This window comes from Adiantum capillus-veneris, chromosome 28, assembly GCF_014529385.1.
Source record: "Adiantum capillus-veneris isolate H3 chromosome 28, ASM1452938v2, whole genome shotgun sequence".
Lineage (NCBI taxonomy): Eukaryota > Viridiplantae > Streptophyta > Polypodiopsida > Polypodiales > Pteridaceae > Adiantum > Adiantum capillus-veneris.
Genome location: NC_140958.1, coordinates 5,455,111 through 5,474,931, shown reverse-complemented (window position 1 = coordinate 5,474,931; position 19,821 = coordinate 5,455,111). Strand labels below are relative to the sequence as shown.

Genomic DNA, 19,821 nt, shown 5'->3' with positions numbered 1-19,821 from the left:
GTTCTCTATAGAAAACCCTCTTCGTACCCAACTCCCGTGATGGTTCTATCCATGTCCTCTTGCTATCAAGCTGGATAAGATCCTGCCGAATGAGTCTAGTAGTCTCCATCCGTGTAAGAGCCAAGGATGGTGCATCAAGAGAATACTGGAAAGGGGGCAGCCTGTCCATGCTGAAACCATGCCTCTGAAACCATGAGTTCATCTGTGCATACCAACATGATGTATCTCCCTGTAATGCCAGCTGTCTGGATGACTCGAGAGCAAGCCTGGCATACCTGTCCCTTGTGGTGTCCCATAAGCTGTGTACAAATGATACTGATCTGGTGAGTGCCTCAACCTCCATAGGTGGGGCAGCCAGCTCCGCTCGTATGATGTCATGTGGGATTGAGGCCTTGGCTCTAATCAGCCTAGAAATCATAGATATCAGGGGTCTCTCCATATTAGTCCATCCAGCACTGTCAATAGACGGTCCCCAAACCTGAACCGGGTAGTGCATAACTGAAGCGACCAAAGTATCGAAAAGCTAGAGCTTTGTTCAGGTTCCTGGAACTGAACTTGCGAACAAATCCTCTCTAAACCACCTAGGGTTGCATAGGCACGAGTCAATCTAGTGTCTGCTGCCACTTTCAGTGTGAACCTCGGTCCACTAAAGACCACCCCAAGATATGTGTATGCATCAGTGTACTCCATACTGTCCTGTCCATATGTGAAAGTAGGTGCTGATCTCCTAACCCACTGTGGCGTGGTATTAAACACCATGACCTTGGTTTTACCAAGGTTGACAGACAATCCACTATCCTCTGCAAAACTATGCAATGCGTCCAAATGTCTCTGCATACCCTCTGGCGATTCTGATATCAACACGATATCGTCACCATACAATAAAAGAGGGATCCATGTCCCTGCAAGCTGAGCACCTCTGTCTTCTCCTCTGTCAATATAATCAAAGACCCCATCAACATACATACCAAATAAAGTAGAGGACAATGGGCATCCCTGTTTCACTCCGATGGTGGAGTGAACTATGTCGGATATCCCCTCTGATGTGCGTACATGACCCATCACTGAACTGTACAATGCCATGATCCCCCACATCAGCTCTGTGGGTACCCCCAATTCCATAAGCCGGTGCATCAATCTGGCCCTCGGCACTGTGTCAAAGGCTTTGCGAAAATCCACAAAGCTGCAGTATATCCGTCTACCATGTGCTCGACCCTCCTCAATGATAGCTCTGAGTGTAAAGACATGATCTAGTGTGGAGAAACCCCTTCTGAAACCAGCCTGCCCAGGTGCTCGTATGCCCATAATCTCTGCCCAACTGCTCAGCCTATGCTCGAGGATGGATGCATATAACCGTGCCAATGTGTGTCCTACCATGATAGTACGGTAATTCCCCGGCACTGTGGGGTCACCTGTCTTGAAGATAGGTACAATAGTAGATAATCTCCAAGACTCAGGGAGACCCTCACACATGACACGGTTGAATAGCCGTGCAAGCATCTCTGCCAACAAATCCCCAGCATGTATAATGTGCTCTGCTACCAAACCCTCATGATCCTGTGCCCGTCTGGTCTTCATCTTGTCAATGGCCTCCTGTACCATCTCAGTGGTAAAGAAGGTGCTCGTAGCCGGACATGGCTGTGGTGGGTCTGGTAATGGTGGTTGTCCAGGTACAGTGTATAAAGATGTTGCATACTGCCCCCTATCTCTGTAGAAGTAATCACTGGTGGGGGAGACTTCTCATGGAATAGACGCCAAGCCTCTCCTGAATCTCTACTAAGGAAGAGCTGATATAAATCTTGCTCCATCTGGACCAAGAAAGCTCGCTTCTTCCGCCGCACTAGTCGTCGTGTAGCAATGCGAGACTGTCTATAGGTGATCACTCCCAATGTAAGGTCCCGCTGTATCTGAGCTCTCCTCTGTCGACATTCCTCATCATACCAGTTGTTCTGAGGCATGTGTCCAGAGCGACGTCTCTGCCCAGGCTGAGTGTGTGGATATGCCTCTGTCGCTGCCCCATGTAATGTCACTGTCAGCATAGATGTGATCTCCTCCACTGTGTATACTGGCTCTGATGTGCATAAAAGCCTACGTATCTCCTCTACATAGACTGAGTCAGTCTCTGGTGTAAAAGTATAGCGTGTATGTCCACCACCCCGTGAGGCCTGAGATGTATTGTACTCAAAGGAGACTGATAATGTTAAAAGTGCATGATCTACTGCTATCCCAACTGGCCTGGGCCCCACTGTGAAATCCTGAATGTGAGAGATAAAGCTCGGATGTGTCAGAACATAGTCTACAGGGCTGGACCCATGTCTATGTGGAAAACAAGTAAAACCTGTAGACAATGGGAAAGTCGTTAAGCCATTCAGTATGGCTAAACTGTGAGTAGTCGTCATCTCTCTCAGGTATCTCCCATACTCTGTATGCTCTCTGTCGTGTGAGCATCTCTCAAGTCCCAACTCCTCTGGCTCTAGCTCTCTAAGCATCTCCTCTGATGTGTCATAGAAGACTGTCTGTGAGCTGCCTGTACGGGCATTGAAATCCCCCAGGAGTATGATGTCTCCATCTCTGGAGAACTCCCAGATATCATCATCAAGTACAGAGTAAGGAGACTGTCCTCTGGGTGAAGCATATACTGAAGTGCTGGGAGGAAAATAGCATATGGCGATGTACAAGAAACGTCCAGTCTCTGCCCTCAGCCTCACCCACAAGTATCTGGCCTGATCATCTCTCCGAACTATGTGCAATAGTGGTTGGAGCTCCTCTCTGAAAGGAACTGCTACACCTCTTGATCCTCTAGTCCCATGCGCAGTTCTGGTGCATGTCCTACAAGCTTTCTCCCATCTATATCCTGATATGTGCGGCATCAACTGTCCTGGAGCCTGATGAGTCTCTGAGTAGAAAACAATGTCTCTGTCTCTGAAGCTATCCTCAAAGGTCCCCACATCAAGTCTATACGAACCATTACAGTTCCAAACTGCCATCCTGAGAGTGGTCCCATAGGTCTCGCACCGTCATGTAGAGCGGTGCTCTGTAATCACTACTCGTCCATTTCTGTAGAAAGCTAACTTCCCCTTCTCCCTTGCTGCTATAATCTCTGGCATGACCTCTCTCATATGTGCAAGCTCTGAGAGCGTAAGATCATCTCCTAAAAAGATACCTGTTTTCTTGAGGGTTGGCCTCTTCTTTAAAAAGTCTTTCTTTTCTTCCATGGAGGGAAAGCGCAAAATGAGAGCCCGTCCTTTCGAACTCTCCCCATTACCTTCACTCTTCTTGCCCACTCTCCAAGCTTGTGTGTGCGAGGGCTTCTCCACCCCCATCATGGACATGAGGCTCTTCACCTCTTGGTCCACCTTATCTGAATCTTTTAGGCCGGTCACTCTCACGTGTAGAGCGCGTACCCTTCTTCGTTGTTCCTCTTCTAGTGTTTTGTTGATGATGTCGGGTGTAGTCGGAATTTCCTTGCCCTTTCCCTTCTTGACAACTTCAATCCATTTTTCAGCCTCGTCCATTTTCTTTTGCGTTTTGGAGAGAACCTCCACCCATGAGGTCTTCATTTCTCCTTCCTCCTTTATTTCTTTGACTTGTGCTCGTATACTATTCAGCTCGTCAATCATTGATGGCTGAATTTCCCCATCTTCAAGGCGTCTTCCCTCTTTGGTTTCGTCGAGTTCCTCCCGAAGGGCTGAGATGCTACTTTTTAAAGCTTGAATTTCATCCCGGAACTCCTTGCGTTCTAGTTCCCTCGCCTGTTCCTCCCTCTTTTTCCATTCGAGAATTAAATTCTTCTCTTTCTTCCACTCATCCATGTGGGCTTTGCATTCTTTCAACTCCTTTTCAATGGCTGTCATCCTCTTGCTTGTGACCATGTAGTGCGCCGCCATTTGTCTTGCCTTATTTGTTTCACTTTCTGAGAGAGAGGAGAGAGCAACCTATACGCACCGCATTATGCATACATATGTTTCCCCATTCAGCCTACGTGGCATGTGTTTGCTTTCTGTATGTGTCAAATTGCAATTTCTGTGAGCTCTGCAGTTTCCAAATTCCTTGCAAATAAATCCCTGCAGGTCTGAAAATACAAGATTTTGAGAATGCGAAAATTCGGAAAATCCGGAAAGGCCGAGATTGAAAGTTCCTGTGGGAATTCCTCCTGTGTTTTGAACTTTTGCAATTTTGCCGTATGTACCTGCGGGCTGAAAATCTACGGGCTCGCTGTCACAGCAGCAGATGGGCGGGCTGAAAATCTACGGGTGCGCTGTCACAGCAGCAAATGGGCGGGAGGAGTTTGTGCGCGCTGTCACAGCAGCAGGTGGGCGGGGGGTGGGAGAAACTTGTGCGTGCTGTCACAGCAGCAAGTGGAGGGGGAGGATCTGCAGCGTGACAGAGAGAGAGAGAGAGAGAGAGAGAGAGAGAGAGAGAGAGAGAGAGAGAGAGAGAGAGAGAGAGATGATCTGGCATTGTAGGCATGATTATGTCACATGGCGGCTTTGTCATAGATGTGTTACAGATGCCACAACAGCGTCAACCACTGGTCTTACTGATTGTTTTGGCCAGGTTATTTAACTGTTTGATATGCATCAGGTGGTTAAGAAGTGTAATCCATGTAATTTTTTGTCGGACTCATGGATATTTTGCAGTATGCAGAGACCCTCCTACAGGATTTAGGGTTGGATCACTGGCGTCATAAACTTCCGCCAATTACTTCTGTAGAAGTTCCTTGTGGTATATTCCGAGAAAAGTCTGTTAATTACTGGACTCTATTGTAAATTGTTATTGATTTTCTGTTTGAAGTGCAAATAGCAGGTCGAGTAAGCAAAGAGGCTGCAGAAGAACTGGGTGATTTGAACTTACAAGGCATCCCAGTTCTACATTGTTGTGGAGATAATGGTGCTTGCTCGCTTGGGTGAGTGTGCCCTCAATTCTTCATAAGAGTTTCTGTTAATGGGGCATTTACGTTATAAAGCATGCTTGAAGATGCAATGCTTTCTATTCACTTTACAGAGTGGACATGGATCAGGCCCTCACAACTGCAAAATGTCATCTCTACATGCAGATTTACATAGACACACACAATTTACATAGTAGTAGGAGTGCTATTGAATGGATACCATATGTGCTGCTGTGCTGTTTATTATGAGGCCTGAGGAAGGTACCGTGGCCTTTTTCCTGAAGTCTTTGGACCATTCCATGAGATAATGGATTTTGGGGACCACTTGTGCTCTTTTTACGTAGAGCTTAGGTGTCACAAAGAGACTTTCTTGAGAGACAGGAGAACAATGACCACTGACTTAGAGAGCCTTTACACAATTTGGAGTGCCCATGCTTTAGCTCCAGCAGCTTCAACTTCAGGATTGACTGATCGACCCTGTGTTAGTAGATGCCTGTGTAGAGGAGTGACATTGGACAGGGCCTTTGCTTCCATATATAGAGTGAGACGTCCACGGTCATGAGTACCATGCTTACAGCTGTGTCACCACCAGCATTATTGAATTTTGAGCTATCATCGCCCGTCATCAGGGGAACGCTGCATGATGACTAATGGTCTCTTCCTGTCTAGGCACTCACTGATGGAGATACTGTACTGAGGAGTCACTACTCCTTTGGCAGGCTAGATTTAAATTTAGCTTCATCAAGTAGCCTACAGGTTGTGTCATTCTCGAGCTGCTTTGTTGCTATGGATTTGGTTAGATGATGCTTCCCTATGGTGACACCTTCTGGGGAGAGATTTCGTCATTAGTTGTACCTTGTTCTGATCTCATGGGCCATTTTTTGGCCTTTGAGAGATCCTGATCTGTCTGCCTTTCTTTTCTATGGATCTGCTCATTTGACCTTTTCTTTCAAAAACTAAAGCTCTGCTTGGAAGAGCTGGAATTTACTTTCTAGAGGAGAATGAATCAGTTGTTCATGTTATAAAAGAGATGCATGACTGTTATTGTGACTTGCAATGTTATTCTACTTGCTCTGTGCATTATCTATCTTGTCAGAGCAAATTAATTCTACAAAACTGCACCTTTGAAGTTTTTGACCAGTACCCTAAATGAAACAGAAAGGAGAAAATCATAGAGGATAATGGTGTTGCAGTTCGAGCAGCCCATTTGGAATTTAAAGAAACCATAAACGAGCATCATTGCATCATTGAATTTTGCTTGTCCCTCGTGTTTCTTGTACGTTACCCATACGCTTGTTACAGGGCAGGAGCTGGTTCTTTGGGAGCTTTGTATGCCTATCTTGGTACATCAGGGTATGACTCATCTCTGCCCTTTTGAATATTAAGGTGTTTAGGGAAGGCACACACCTGCTTAAAAGTAACAAATCAAAAGGACCTATATTTCTTCAAGCTTGAACAGATTTTATTTCATAAAGAAAAGACTTCATCCATGTTGAATTCATGAATCATTAGAGAATGCCTTAGCTTTGTTGAATACCTGCTCTTTAATTTGTCCATGCAGCTGGGTGGCTGGATCATTTTCTCGCTGTTTGCAAAAATCCAAGGAGGTTAGATTTTGGGCTTGCTCTCTCGCCTGGATATTGAGAGTCCTTTTAGTCTCCACAAATCTGGTTGAATCAATGTTTGCTTCGTTGAGCACAGCTGTTGGTACCTGGAGTTTTCACCTTAGCACATCCTGATCCTTCTCTTGTTTTCAAGACAGGTAATCAAAGTTGTGTTGAGATGCAATGTCTATTAGTTTTTCAGTATACAAATACAAGCTTCTATCTTAATTACTTTGTTCGTCTAGGCTCAATCATGACAGCAGGTGGCAATATTGCATGGGCAGCATCCAACCTCCAAAAACTGGGAAGAAGTGGTAAGGTTATCCTGGAAGTAATGACATTGAATATCCTGGCCCTAATATGACTAGTCACTTTGAACCTAACTCTATGCATGCAGCCTTGGATGTCGGTGCATGTCTGCATGATATAAGAAGAGACAAGGATAAGACAGTTGCAATCTGATTTACACTGAAAGGTTTTAAATGGAATGTTTTGGTCAGGCTCCACAGTTTTTGAAAGAATCTCAAATTTATGTAGATGCTTATCTGTTGAGTGTGTTAGAGACTTGTTTATGATGGAGAAGCTATATTGTAATCTGACAATGTACTGGCAAGGTGGGTAGCACCATAGTTATCAGCAAATGGTAGTATATACATAAGTATCAAACATAGAGTATGCCTGTAATCTAGTGCACAAATTTCCTGGTTGTGTGTGTGAAAAGATGTGTCACTATCATCAAACTGATCCTTAATGGTCTCATCAATACATGTGTGTAAAATTCAAAATTTGTGTTTTCCATTCTATTCTCACCTTAATTAATTGTGATGATTTGTTTGTTCAGAGAAAATTTCCTGGGAAACAGTGGATCAGCAAGCAGCACAAGCATCGCTAGGTTCCAGGGGTCTTCTATACCTTCCGTACTTAAATGGTATGGCTTTGCCTTTGATCTTCTCAGGAAGAGTTAACAGAAACAGCTTGGCCGCCACTCATTGGTCACTCAGTTCTTTGAGCAATAAATTTGGCAGGTTCTGTTTAGTTTGCTCGTACAGAGAAGCAGTCTATTTACATTTTTTGATGACTTTCGACTCAATCTAACAAGGGGGCCAGCTTAATTATATGCTTGGAGATTTACTTGGCTAAAAAATTACTCCATGTTGTTTAATACTAGATGCAAAGAATGACTGCTCCTTGTCTCTGAACCCATTCTTCATAACTGCTCATGTTATCTCTTTGACTTAAAAGAAGATTTTTTCTTTTGAATACTCTGTCCAACAAGGCATTCCAATGCTTCCTTTTCTTCCTTTTCTAAATGTACAGGAGAACGATGCCCATTTGAAGATCCAGATGCTCGTGCTGCTTTTATTGGCATTTCAACCTTAGTATCTTCAGCAGAGATGTATCGCTCGGTAAGGTCAATCTGTATTAAGGCAATGAGTAAGTCTCCTGTTGCTGTTCATGGTTATTGATGAGTATCTGCTTTGTAGGTCATGGAAGGAGTGTCTTTCGCCTTGCTCGCTGCAAGTGAAGCCATGATAAGTTTGCCTGAGACAGGTCTCTTCTCTCATTGGACACATTCAGCTTGCTAACAGAGGGCATCTTCATAGCTGATTGTAAACAAGATTCATATAGTACTGCACTTTGAGCACCTACAGAGAAAGCTCCAACCATCCATCCACCCTGCATTTTCAGTTTTTTTTGCACAATAAAGAATCTTCTGTTAGTTTTTCAATCTGCCCGCTACATCTCTCCAATTAGAGGGTACAGTGTACAAAGGAAAAGGGAGACTCTCCCATGATCAACATCATGAAATGAGAGGGGGGAAAGAGCCACACTCGTGGCCTATAATGCATGCAGATGCCAAAGTCCACTGCAAAGAAGGGTCCACCACATCTGAATACACAGGGAACATTGCCCTGTATGCTATCATCCTGTCATCGGAGAGCGTAAATCAGCTCCAGCTACAAAGCACGCACTGTCAGCACGGGAGGCTCCTTGAAGCATCTGGCCCAACATACAAAGCAGAGGCCAAGGCTACTGATCAGCCAATTATAGTTGCTCTCTTGTGTCCAAACTGTTGCCAAAAAATCAGGCATCGGGCACTATTGAGGGCATACCCCTTGAGACCTGATCCCAAGGCTACCATGCTCTGTCTCGTAGCCTAGTGCTGCCGCTGCCATAGCGTCTCAGCTCTTACGTGGGCCATATGGCCTCTCTTCCCATGTATGATCTCAAGAATCGTCAAGTGAGGAAGAGGAAGGGATACCCTGAAATTTAACATCGAAAATGGTCTTGTGAAGAGATTCACACATGCATCTGAAATCTCAACATAAGGAATTGCAGGGTGTAAGTCCATTGTGTGCTTTTTCTTTAGTGAGCAATTACTTCTTGGAAGTAGTTTTTGGTAGTTTTCATAGTATTTATTTGTGCAAGGTGAGTATAATATATTACACTATCATCACCATTGTCCGTTTAGGTTGTGATCTACTGGCTTGCAATGATTATTGCAGGGCCTTTGCGACTCGTTGGTGGTGGTGCGAGGTATATCTTTTGTTTTAAACTTTAATGCAACAAAGAACTAATACTGTATACTGTTTAGACGAATTCTTATGCTTCTTTTGATGCATGTTCCTCTTTTCTGAGCTGTTACTCATTTTATGTCTTTATTTGATTCTTTCTTTGAAATCAATTAAGAAGGCAGTCTTGCAATGCTGTGAAAAAGTTTAAGAGGTTGCAGGCATTGCAGCTACCATTAAAAAATCACTCTCTCCTAATTCTCTCTTCTTGACAATTGTACCTACGAAGTTCAAGGGCATGTGCCATTTCTCATGCTGTAATATCAACTTGTTGATGTCAACGGGATCTCCTACGTAGGGTGTGTTTTCTTTCCTTCACATTCGGGCTATCCCTTTACTTCGTCTCTTGTTGCTGATTGGAAGGCTGTTACCTTGCACTTGTCCTGACATGGTCACCAGTCTTCTCAGGGTAACTTCCTCTAGTTGGAGAGCATTCACTGGAGTAAAGCGTTGTCACTCACTTTGGTTGAGAGATCTCCTCGAAAAGCATATTTTCTTTCTCGTAAAGGGGTGTGCGAGGTGGATCAAGTGGTGGATGACTCAGGGCAGGTTCTCTCCTTTCCCGCCGCCGCTCTTCCGTATGAGCTGGGACCGCATTATCGCCCATTCGTGGCAGCAAATTCAGCAGTTGCTTGCTGGTCTTTCCCCAATGCCTCTATTGCTTGCGGATTCTCAGCTTTCGGATGGAATCTTGCACATACCAGGTTGGATTGCATATCGGCTGGCTCATTTTATGCTTTGTTGCAGTCTAATGCGTGGATTGTGTCGCATGGTTATCAGTTGTGGTCACTATCCAAGTCTTAATTTTTGTGGCAAAGAACACTGTCTCGCATTTGGAAGAATCATCTCCCTCTCAAAGAGCGGATTTTCTTATGGAGACGCATGGTGGGTGCGCTATCTGCTGGTACTATGTTGCATGTACGGCAGATTGCCTCCTCGTTGTGTCCGCTGTCATGCGGCTGACGTGTCAGTGACGCATTTGCTTTGGGATTGCCGCTGCTCCAGGAATTTCATCAGGCAAGTCTCCTCTGCTGCGCACCTTAGGTTTCCTTTTGCCATCTTTCACAGACGGTTCTGGATTTTTGGAGTGCTCGAACAGCCCCAAGCTTCATTTGAGGTGTTCTTCAGTCGGGTCAGATTTTGGGTTATGTGGACCGTATGGAATCAACGTAACTCCCAGATGTTTCATGGCATGGAATTGCCCCTTTCCCTTCAAATTTTCACTTGGACAAGCACTTCACTTTGCCCTTGATGCAGGAGACATATCTCTTGAAGCTTATAGGATTTACTTTGATTGTTTCTAGTTTCCAGAGAAGCATGGTGCTTCGTCTTTTGTACCTCTTATTTATCTAGTGGGTTTTCCTCGGTTTGAGGTTTCCCACTTGTAAATTCAATCAAGATGTACAAAAAAAAACAGTGTGCTGTGTGAATCTGTGTGAAGGCGTGAGTGAGCAAAGACTATTGATGCTTGTGCACACAATGGCTTGCTGTGTGTTTCATGACATGGCAGCGCATGCCAAAACACTAATCCACAATCGGTGCAGCAAGAGCATGCGATGAGCTGAAGAAGTGCATTGAAATCTCTACACAGTCGCTTACAATGTCAAGCTCCACAATACGGCTGGGCAGATATGACTTGCGCGAAAGAACTTGTAACGTATCGCGACAGGTTGACATGTCACATATACGTTGGCGTCTGCCAAGATAAGGTTTAGGCCATGCGACCCCCAAGTCTCCTTGTAACTCTCTCTCTCTCTCTCTAAGACTCAAAGAGAACCACCCTTAGGACTAGAGGACCTACACATAGAGGATCCATACAGAGCAACATCACTACTTTTTGCGAAGGGACCACTCAGGATGGCCCCCACAGGTTACCCAGTCACACCCTTGTTGGGGCATTCTTCTTGATCAGGCCATCCAACTTGGCCGCTTAGGACGTCGGAGGATGCGAGGATCTTCACACCGTAGATAAGGTCTACATCAGAAGCTATAGAGCATCATTGAGCGACATCGAGCACCCCCCCCCCCCCCCCCCTTACGAGAGCTGACCATGGAGGACATTGATGCCATACTGCAGAGATCTATGAGAGGGCTTATGGGATGATCACCATTGTCCACTTTCCTCACTGTGCACCTCATTAGCCCTCATGTGATTGTACCCCTCCCCATATGATTTGAGCTAATTTATTATGTGATGAGGATGTAGGTTAGGCTTATATACCTATCCACTCTAGGTACCCTCATTTATTTGATCTCTATGTTCCCGTGACATTGTACTAGAGTCACACATGTATGTAACCTTTTGGTCTCATAGGCCATTTTGGCCTTTTGAAGAAGTTAATATTACATTTCGTTTGATTTCATCTCTCTCTCTCTCTCTCTCTCTCTCTCTCTCTCTCTCTCTCTCTCTCACATTCATTTCATGTCATGCTCCTAGGGGACTTCAATGCCAGAATGGGCCACTTTCAAACAGCCTTCTGTGATACCTCAGCGGAGATGCTAAGAGAGCTGGATGTCAGTGATTTGGGATTGGCCAGGTCCTCACAGGATGTGGCCCGTAATGAGTATGCGAGATGTTTGACAGACATGGGGACTGCACATGGATTGGCCATCCTGAATGGCGTAAAGAGATTTCCAGCAGCAAATGGGTTCACTTGTTTTCCTCACGAACATGGGGCTAGCACGGTGGACTATGTTATCGCTTAGCCAGGTTTTATACTATCTAATCTAGATTTTACAATCGGCCCCAGTCCTGTTGGGGTAGTAGTAGATCACACCCTCCTCACATTTACAATTTTATTTTAGTTTATTACAGCTCTGTTGGCCCAGGCATCTACACATACTAGATACACTTTTACAACGGAGACCGACTCTGTCAACATGGATAGTACAGATGCCTAGCCACAGAGGAGTGAGGATGCCCATTACAGGAGCTTACCCAGATATTGACATAGACTTTACATGATGCAGCAGTAGATTCATACCCATACACCCAACTTGGGCATAAACGATATTATGGGAGTATGCGCCAGAATAGTTGTTATGATGAGGAGTGTAGAGACACGAGCCACGCTTCAGAGAGAGGTGCTTTTGGGAGCCATTATTCATAGACAGTTATAGATAGCCTTCCAGTGCCTAGTGCACGGCGGAAGAAGAGGAGTTACCTCGCTCGGTTAGAGGAGTTGTACAAGCTATTCATGAGCCAAAACTTTGGCGAGGCATGGAGATTTTTTCGTGAGCGTTCCCTCCCACCGGTCATCACATCAACCGAGATTTGGGGTGTGTATGCAGCATCTCTTTATAGAGTTCCAAGACAACAATCTCTACCTGACCCTCTAGAGCCATGCCCACAAACATAAATTTCTTTACCATTGATATGGCAAAGGAAGCCATTGATAGGATGGGGACGAGGAGAGAATATGATCATGATGGATTGATGGCGGAGCACTTTAAACATCCTCCAAACATGCTTGCAGAGCTTCTTGCAGTAATGTTCAACTGAGCCATGTGTGAGGGTTTTTCGTAACTCGGAGCATGTCTACTATTGTGCCTATCTGTAAGGCAGGACTCAAGAGACCCCATGATACCGGGGAAGTACCGTACTATCATGATTCGGCACACACTAGCTAGGTTGTATGCTTCCATCCTTGACAGTGGTTGAGTGGATGGGCAGAGAGAGCAGGCATTCGAGCATCAGGCCGCTAGACAGGTTTCAGAAGGGGCTTTTCTACTCTTGATCATATATTGACACTCAAGAGTTGTTATTGAGGAAAGCAGACACATGGTAGGAGGATTTATTGTACCTTTGTGGATTTTCGCAAATCATTTGATACGGTTCCTAGAGCTCGACTGATGCAAAGACTATAGGAGATGGGAGTACCCACAAAGCTGATTTTGGGAGTCATAGCTTTATACAAGACAATCATGGAGCAGGTTCGTACTCTCGAGGGGTTATCTGAGCATATTCACTCCATTGTTGGAGTGAAACAGGGATGCCCACTCTCCCCTACATTGTTTGGTTTGTATTTAGATGAGGTTTCAGATTACATTGAGAGGGGAGGCGATAGAGAAGCACAGCTAGCAAGGACTTGGATCTCATTACTACTATATGCCGATGATATTTTGTTAATCTTAGATTCGCCAAAGGGGATGAAACAACACTTGGATGCATCACACACTTTTGCTAGTGATAGCAGCTTGTCGGTAAACCTTGGCAAGACCAAAGTTATAATGTTCAACACCACAGCACCGTGGGTCTGGCGATCTGCATCGACCTTCACATATGGTCGACAGACGATTGAGTATACAGATGCATACACTTACTTGGAAGTGGTTTTTAGTGGTCCGTTATTCTCTTTAAGGAGAGCAAGAGAGACCAGACTGACGTGAGCATATGCAGCTTTGGGAGCATGGAGAGGGCGTGTTTGCAGATTCAGTTTCAAGAACCTTGAACAAAGCTCTGAATATTTGACACATTGGTTACTTAAACTATGCTTTATGGGGTGTAGATATGGAGACCATCAGTAGACCATCATAGCTGAGGTGGCAGTACTGATGGATGGAGATGCATGGAGAGACCTGTGGTCTCTATGATTTCTCGGATGATTAGGGCAAAGGCCATACTGCACAAGATTATTTGTGCAGAGCTTGCTGCTCCCCCACTGGTCATAGGTCATAGAGGCACTTGCAAGATCCGTCTCTTTTATACATAGTATCTCTGATCTCCCAAAGATAGACATGCTCGCCTAGCTTTGGAGTCTTCTCAATACCTGGTCTCATAGGGAGACATCTTGTTGGTATGCAAAGGTGACATCATGGTTTTAGCTACATGGTTTTAGTATTAACAGACTTTTCCCTTTTTAGTACTCGGTGGATGTACCCTCCTGGTCCCTCACACGGATATAGATTACCCACCTCATCAAAAAGGATTCGATTCAGCTAGACACCAAGAGGACATGGACAAACTGACACGAGAGCTTGGCACGAAGATGGCTTTCTACAGAAAACATCTTCTCCAGCTCACAAAGGATGGATATGTGATCAGACCTGCCTATATGAGCACTCGTTAATCCCATGGGATTCGATGTGCTATTGGTCAGATGTGCACATCTTCGCATCAGCTAGAGATTGAGACTGGCAGATTTAGAAGAGTATTAGCAGAGGCCAGGATTTGCGAGTTGTGTGGTATAGAGCCATAGATAGAGTTACATCACATCTTTTATTGTCCGATATACTATTATGAGATACGAGGCTGCTTTCTCAAAGAGGGCTTTGGATCATTGGCTAGAGTCATGAGATGTGAGGATCCGAGATGCCTCGGGTTGTTTTTGCTAGAGCTGCGTAGACAGGGAGAGTCTCTTGAGGAGATTAGATAGTGGGAGACATTAAGGGAGATCACTGACTTTTTTAGAGTAGAGACTCGGCAACCAGATGAGCAAGCTTCACAATAGACTTCAGAGTCCACCTCTACTAGAGGTATATTGGATGACAGAGCCATTGATCTTGGGAGAGCTAGACGCCCACGTCTATGAGGGCCACTACGATATTGATGGAGCTCCATTTGAGGATCAGGACTATTCTAGCACGACATGGGAGGCGTCCATTACGACTATTTACAAAGGCAGACATTGATGATGCTCTTCAGCAACCGATACAGTAAATCCTCGGACAACGCCCATTGCCATGTATCCTTGGACACGGATGATCATTTTAGCTTTTGTTTTACTTCATTTTACTTTGTACCCAGACACTGTATTAGATCCACCAAGATTGTATTAGTTTGGTCTCATAGGTCATTTTGGTCTTTTGAAGACTTTTAATATAACATTTCATTTCATTTTATTTCTCTCTCTCTCTCTCTCTCTCTCTCTCTCTCACATGAGATTATCCGCGCAGAGCTGGCTGCTCCCCCGCTGGTGGTAGAGGCACTCACTAGAGCAGTCTCCTTTTTACATAGCATCTGGGAGCTCCCCAGAGACAGGTATGCACGTTTAGCACTGGAGTATTTTCGGCAGCTGGCTTCACAGGGAGATACAACATGTTGGTATGCATGCACAGATGACCTCTTGGTTCCAGATTCATGGTTTTAGCATGGACAGGCTACCACCCTTCCAGTATTCGCTGGTTGCACCCTCCTTGTCTCTTACTCGGACAGAGGTTAGCAGACTCATCAGACAGGATGTGACTCAGATGGATACTAGGAGGACTTGGATAGAGCTGACCCATGAGCTAGGCACGAAGATGTCTTTCTACAGGGAGTATCTTCTCCAGCTCACAGAGGACGGTTTTGTGACTAGACCTAGCTACATGGACACACACCTCTCATATGGCATACGATGTGCCATTGGTCAGATACGCACATCTTCTCATCAGCTGGAGATTGAGGTGGGTAGATTTAGCAGAGTACCAGGAGAGGCCAGGATATGTCAGTTATGCCATTTGGAGCCAGAGACAGAGCTGCACTATATATGCCATTGCCCAGTTTACTATGAGATACGAGGCCGTTTTCATTGCCTCTTTACGGATGGTTTTGGGCCACTGTCTCGAGTTATGAGGTACCGGGATCAGAGATGCCTTGGGCTATTCTTGCTAGAGCTGCGCAGACACAGAGAGAGCCTCTTGAGGAGATCAGATAGAGGGAGACAGTCACAGAGGGAGATCACTGATTTCTTTCGTGTGGAGATGTGCCAGTTAGAGGAGCAGGATCCAGAGCAGCCTCCAGGACTTACCTGCACTAGAGGTATACTGATTGACAGGGCCATGGAGCTTGGGAGATCTAGACGCCCACGATTGCGAGGATCATCACTGCATCGACGGAGGATTCATCAGAGGATCAGGACCATTCTAGCACGATATGGGAGACGCCCAGCTAGAGTGCTTACTATGGAGGACATTGATGAGATTCGCCAGCGGCCGATGCTGGACATCTTGGGACCCTGATGTGCAGATGCTCCCTCACCCTCAGCTTCTTCATTTGCATGAGTTTTGTATCATTGGATTGTTGTACTGGCTAGAGAGTCTCTAGTCAATGCCCCCCCTCCCCCCCCCCCCAGCTTGTCACTACAGCTTTCAGTCTAGTTTTTCTTTCCTAGTTTTTTCATCTTTTCAGTTCTACAGACAGTGTATCAGATACACCATTTTGTAACTGTGATGGTCTCATAGGTCATTTTGGCCTTTTGTAGACGTAAATATATCATTTCATTTCATTTCTTCATGTACGTGTTACAGGTCTCAAAGACATTGGGAAAGTAGAAGAGGAAGTGAAAGAACTCTTGAAGCACATGGGCATTTCTGAACACACACACATAGGGGCTTGGAGAGTGGGAAAGAAAGGAAGTGATGATAAAGGAAGTTCCAAGGAAAGAGCACTCATTATACGTTTCCCTACGTTGGCAGCTAGAAAAGAATTCTTGAAGAAAAGACCAACACTCAAGCAAATTGGGATATTTTTGGGTGATGACCTCACTCAACTCAAGTAGCACACATGCAAGAGCGTTGCCAGAGATCAAGATAGCAATAGAGAAAGGGAAAATTACTTTGTTCAAGGGAGGGAGAGTAGTTGTTCTGGAAAGACGCACCGCAAGACAATGCAAGACCTATGGGACCAACCTTAAAATGGTAGCATGGAATTGTAATGGATCAATGAAGCTAGATGTAGGTGCATTTGAGGATAGCTTCAAGGGAAGAGACATTATTTTTAACTCGGAGACGCATCAGACTCCTAGTGGCACATTACCTAGAGTGACAGGATGCCATTGAGAGACTACTTGTAGACAGGATGTGATATCAACGCAAAGAGGACGTGGGTCAGGAGGTGTGGCAGTCCTATTTAGGGAGGAATTTTAGCTCCTCATTTGTATTGTTCAGAGAGATGAGCATGCGAGATATATGTGGGTCAGAGTAAGAGCGGAGATAGGGAGGCCACTGTACATTGCAATATGCTGTTGCCCCCATCACATCTCATTATGCATCACCCAAGGGGCAATCACCCTATATACTATTGGATGAGGACTTATGGGGGTTCTCTAGGGATGGAGAGGTCATTCTTCTAGGAGACTTTAATGTGAGGATGGGCCAATCTCAGACAGCTTTCTACGATACCCCAGAGGAAATGTTGAGAAAATTGGATGTCAATGATATGGAATTGGCCAGATGTTCGCAAGATGAGGAGCAAACTGGATATGGGGATATTTGATAGACATGGGGACAACACATGGACTGGCCATCTTGAATGGCCTCCAGAGATTTCCAACATCGAGTGGGTTCACTTGTTTTCCTCATAGAGGGCTAGCATAGTGGGTTATGTTTTGGCTCAGCCCATTTTTATACCCTCTATTCTGTACTTTACAGTTGAGTTCAAGCCTATCGGGGTAGCAATAGATCATACCCTCCTCACGTTCTTCTTATTCCAGTTCAGCACAGCTCGACTGGCACAGACATCTACGCATATCCGATACACTTTTACTTCAGAGATTGACTCTGTCTACATAGATGGTATATATAGACACTTATGCACCGGGGAGACCTCTAGAGGAGCTCACTTACATATTGACAGAGATAGTGTAACATGCAGCAATAGAGGCATACCCACACATTGAGCCTAGGCAATGATGACGTTTTGGGAGCATACCCCAGAATAGTTGGTATGATGAAGAGTGCAGAGAGACGAGAGTCCAACTTTAGAGGGAGGTACTTCTAGGAGTCATCACTCACAGGCAGTCACGGATTGCTTCTCGATGTTTGGCACGATGGAAGAAGAGGGTGTTTCTAGCTCAATTAGAGCAGGATTTATACCAGCTGTTTTTGAGCCAGAATTCAGGCGAGGCATGGCGACTCTTCCATGGGCATTCATCCCCACCAGTCATCACTTCTACGGAGATATGGGGTTAGTATGCATCATCTCTCTACACAGTCTCGGGGCAGCCACTTAGAGTAGCTGCATACCCTCTGGTTGCACAACCCATGATCACTAGCATCAGTACCCAGTACCTAGCATAAGCATTTTCACTGCAGGAACTCATTTTCCCAAACTACCCGTGAACCACCTCTTAGCAGGCATTTCATACTTTTCATTTACCCTTGTTGGAATGTAGCTAGGGAAAATGGCTGAAGGACCTATAAAAGAAATCCTTTGGGCACCAATAGAATCCAGAAGACAGAGAGGAAGCAGTAGCTCTCAGCAGGACCATCCTCTCCAGCGTTTTCTCAGCAAGATAGTGTTTTTGGTCAGCATTTTTCAGCCTTGATCATCAGCATTTTTCAGCAGGTGTGTGTAGCCCTCTATTTACATATGGTTGAATCCAGCTTAATTTAAGGATATTTTAATCTTATTGTTTCGGCCCTCGTTACCATTCCACTTTTCCGGGGCCACCCAGTTCCGGAAACAATCCGGAGACCCCCGGTCCCATTCCGTTTGACTTTGGATTTTGTCAAAAAGACTAGGCTATGTAAAATTTGGAGCTATCTGATTGACTTTCGTTGTTGTGTCTTCGCCCATCATCGCCCTCTACCACCTTAGCTTCCCACCATTTCCCTTGCTTCCTCTCGTCTCTGCACTGCCCCCGCTGCCTCTCCGGCTATCATCCCTTGCGCAAACCAACCCCCCCCCCCCCCCCCCCCCCCTTTCGTTAAAAAAAAAAATCTTGGGTCTAGTTTAATGTAAGGTTTTTGTTTGGAGTTTGCTCGTTTAGCCTGAGTTACACTCTCATCTTTGTCACCGTCTTCAATCTTCACCTTCGACACCCCCTCCCGCTTCAACGCAGCAAACATTGATGGCCGCTCAAGCTTCACCTCAGAGGGACTCCTCAGAAACCCCTTGTCCGACACCGCGTGTCACAAACAAGAGCGCATAACAATATAAAATATACTCGGATAAATAGAATTTATCACTTAATACTGAAGCCAAAGGATATAGAGAGAAATAGATAGAGAGAGAGATAGAGAGTGAGAAGATCGACATAGGACTGGGACTTTCTAGAGGGCACGCTACGCAGGATGGGCTTCTCAGAGGCTTGGATCAGAGGGGTGTCAGCTTTGTACAGACAGGCCCACAGTCAGGTGCTTTTGGCAGGAGGTAGAGGTGAGCGCTTCATGCTCACACGATTGGTCAGACAGGGTTGTCCTCTTGCCCCCTTTCTCTTTCTGTTCTATGCGGAGGCGATGAGCAGATTTTTGGTGTCACAGCCGGTTGGTTTGAGGGGCTTAGCACTCCCTATACGGGGAGATGAGCTTCTGGACGCTGAGTTTGCAGACGACTCAGCCTTGTACTTAAGAGGGCCAGGAGGCCAATTTACACAGATGTGGGCAGGCTTTGGAGACCTTCTGCTGTGCATCGGGCGCACTGATCAACTGGAGAAAGACAGTGGCTTTCTCAGTTGGTAGTGCTCCTGTGCCAGATTGGATGCCAAGAGAGGGTTTCAGGTGGATTCCTCCAGGGACTGCAGTTCGGTACTTGGGTTGTCAGGTTGGTTTGGATTTGTCCCCCGAGCAGCAGATTGCTCCTCTTCTCCTGTCCATCAGGAGAAAGCTGTTACATTGGAGCTCAGCACGACTTTCGCTGGCTGGTAGAGTAGTAGTTGCCAACCAGGTGTTGTTGGCGACTATGTGGTACATCACTTCTTGCTGGATCTTCTCGAGTTCTTGCGTCAGCCAGGTAGAGAGGCTGATCAGGAACTTCCTTTGGTCTGGTCGCGACACTCAGATTGCCCGAGCCAAGGTGGCTTGGTCGGTCATCACACTTCCTTGTTCTCAGGGA

At 45.6% G+C, this 19,821-nt stretch overlaps 1 protein-coding gene across 7 annotated transcripts in view; it reads left to right on the top strand.

The window, feature by feature from the left end:
- Positions 1 to 19,821, top strand: part of LOC147420003 (uncharacterized) — a 193,569-nt gene that overhangs the window by 150,936 nt on the left and 22,812 nt on the right. For 2 of the 7 annotated variants that reach the window (XM_086505176.1, XM_086505180.1), the window contains exons 6-16: positions 4,467 to 4,557; positions 4,641 to 4,725; positions 4,804 to 4,906; positions 6,194 to 6,244; positions 6,453 to 6,498; positions 6,593 to 6,653; positions 6,741 to 6,809; positions 7,337 to 7,423; positions 7,813 to 7,901; positions 7,980 to 8,046; positions 9,003 to 9,033. In XM_086505176.1, the coding sequence (XP_086361302.1) occupies positions 4,467 to 4,557; positions 4,641 to 4,725; positions 4,804 to 4,906; positions 6,194 to 6,244; positions 6,453 to 6,498; positions 6,593 to 6,653; positions 6,741 to 6,809; positions 7,337 to 7,423; positions 7,813 to 7,901; positions 7,980 to 8,046; positions 9,003 to 9,033 (780 nt within the window). Of the gene's footprint in view, positions 1 to 4,466; positions 4,558 to 4,640; positions 4,726 to 4,803; positions 4,907 to 6,193; positions 6,245 to 6,452; positions 6,499 to 6,592; positions 6,654 to 6,740; positions 6,810 to 7,336; positions 7,424 to 7,812; positions 7,902 to 7,979; positions 8,047 to 9,002; positions 9,034 to 9,297; positions 9,368 to 9,476; positions 9,773 to 9,848; positions 10,075 to 19,821 lie in introns of those variants that run through there. The other 5 variants (XM_086505179.1, XM_086505178.1, XR_015187063.1 and 2 more) reach the window with 4 other exon arrangements.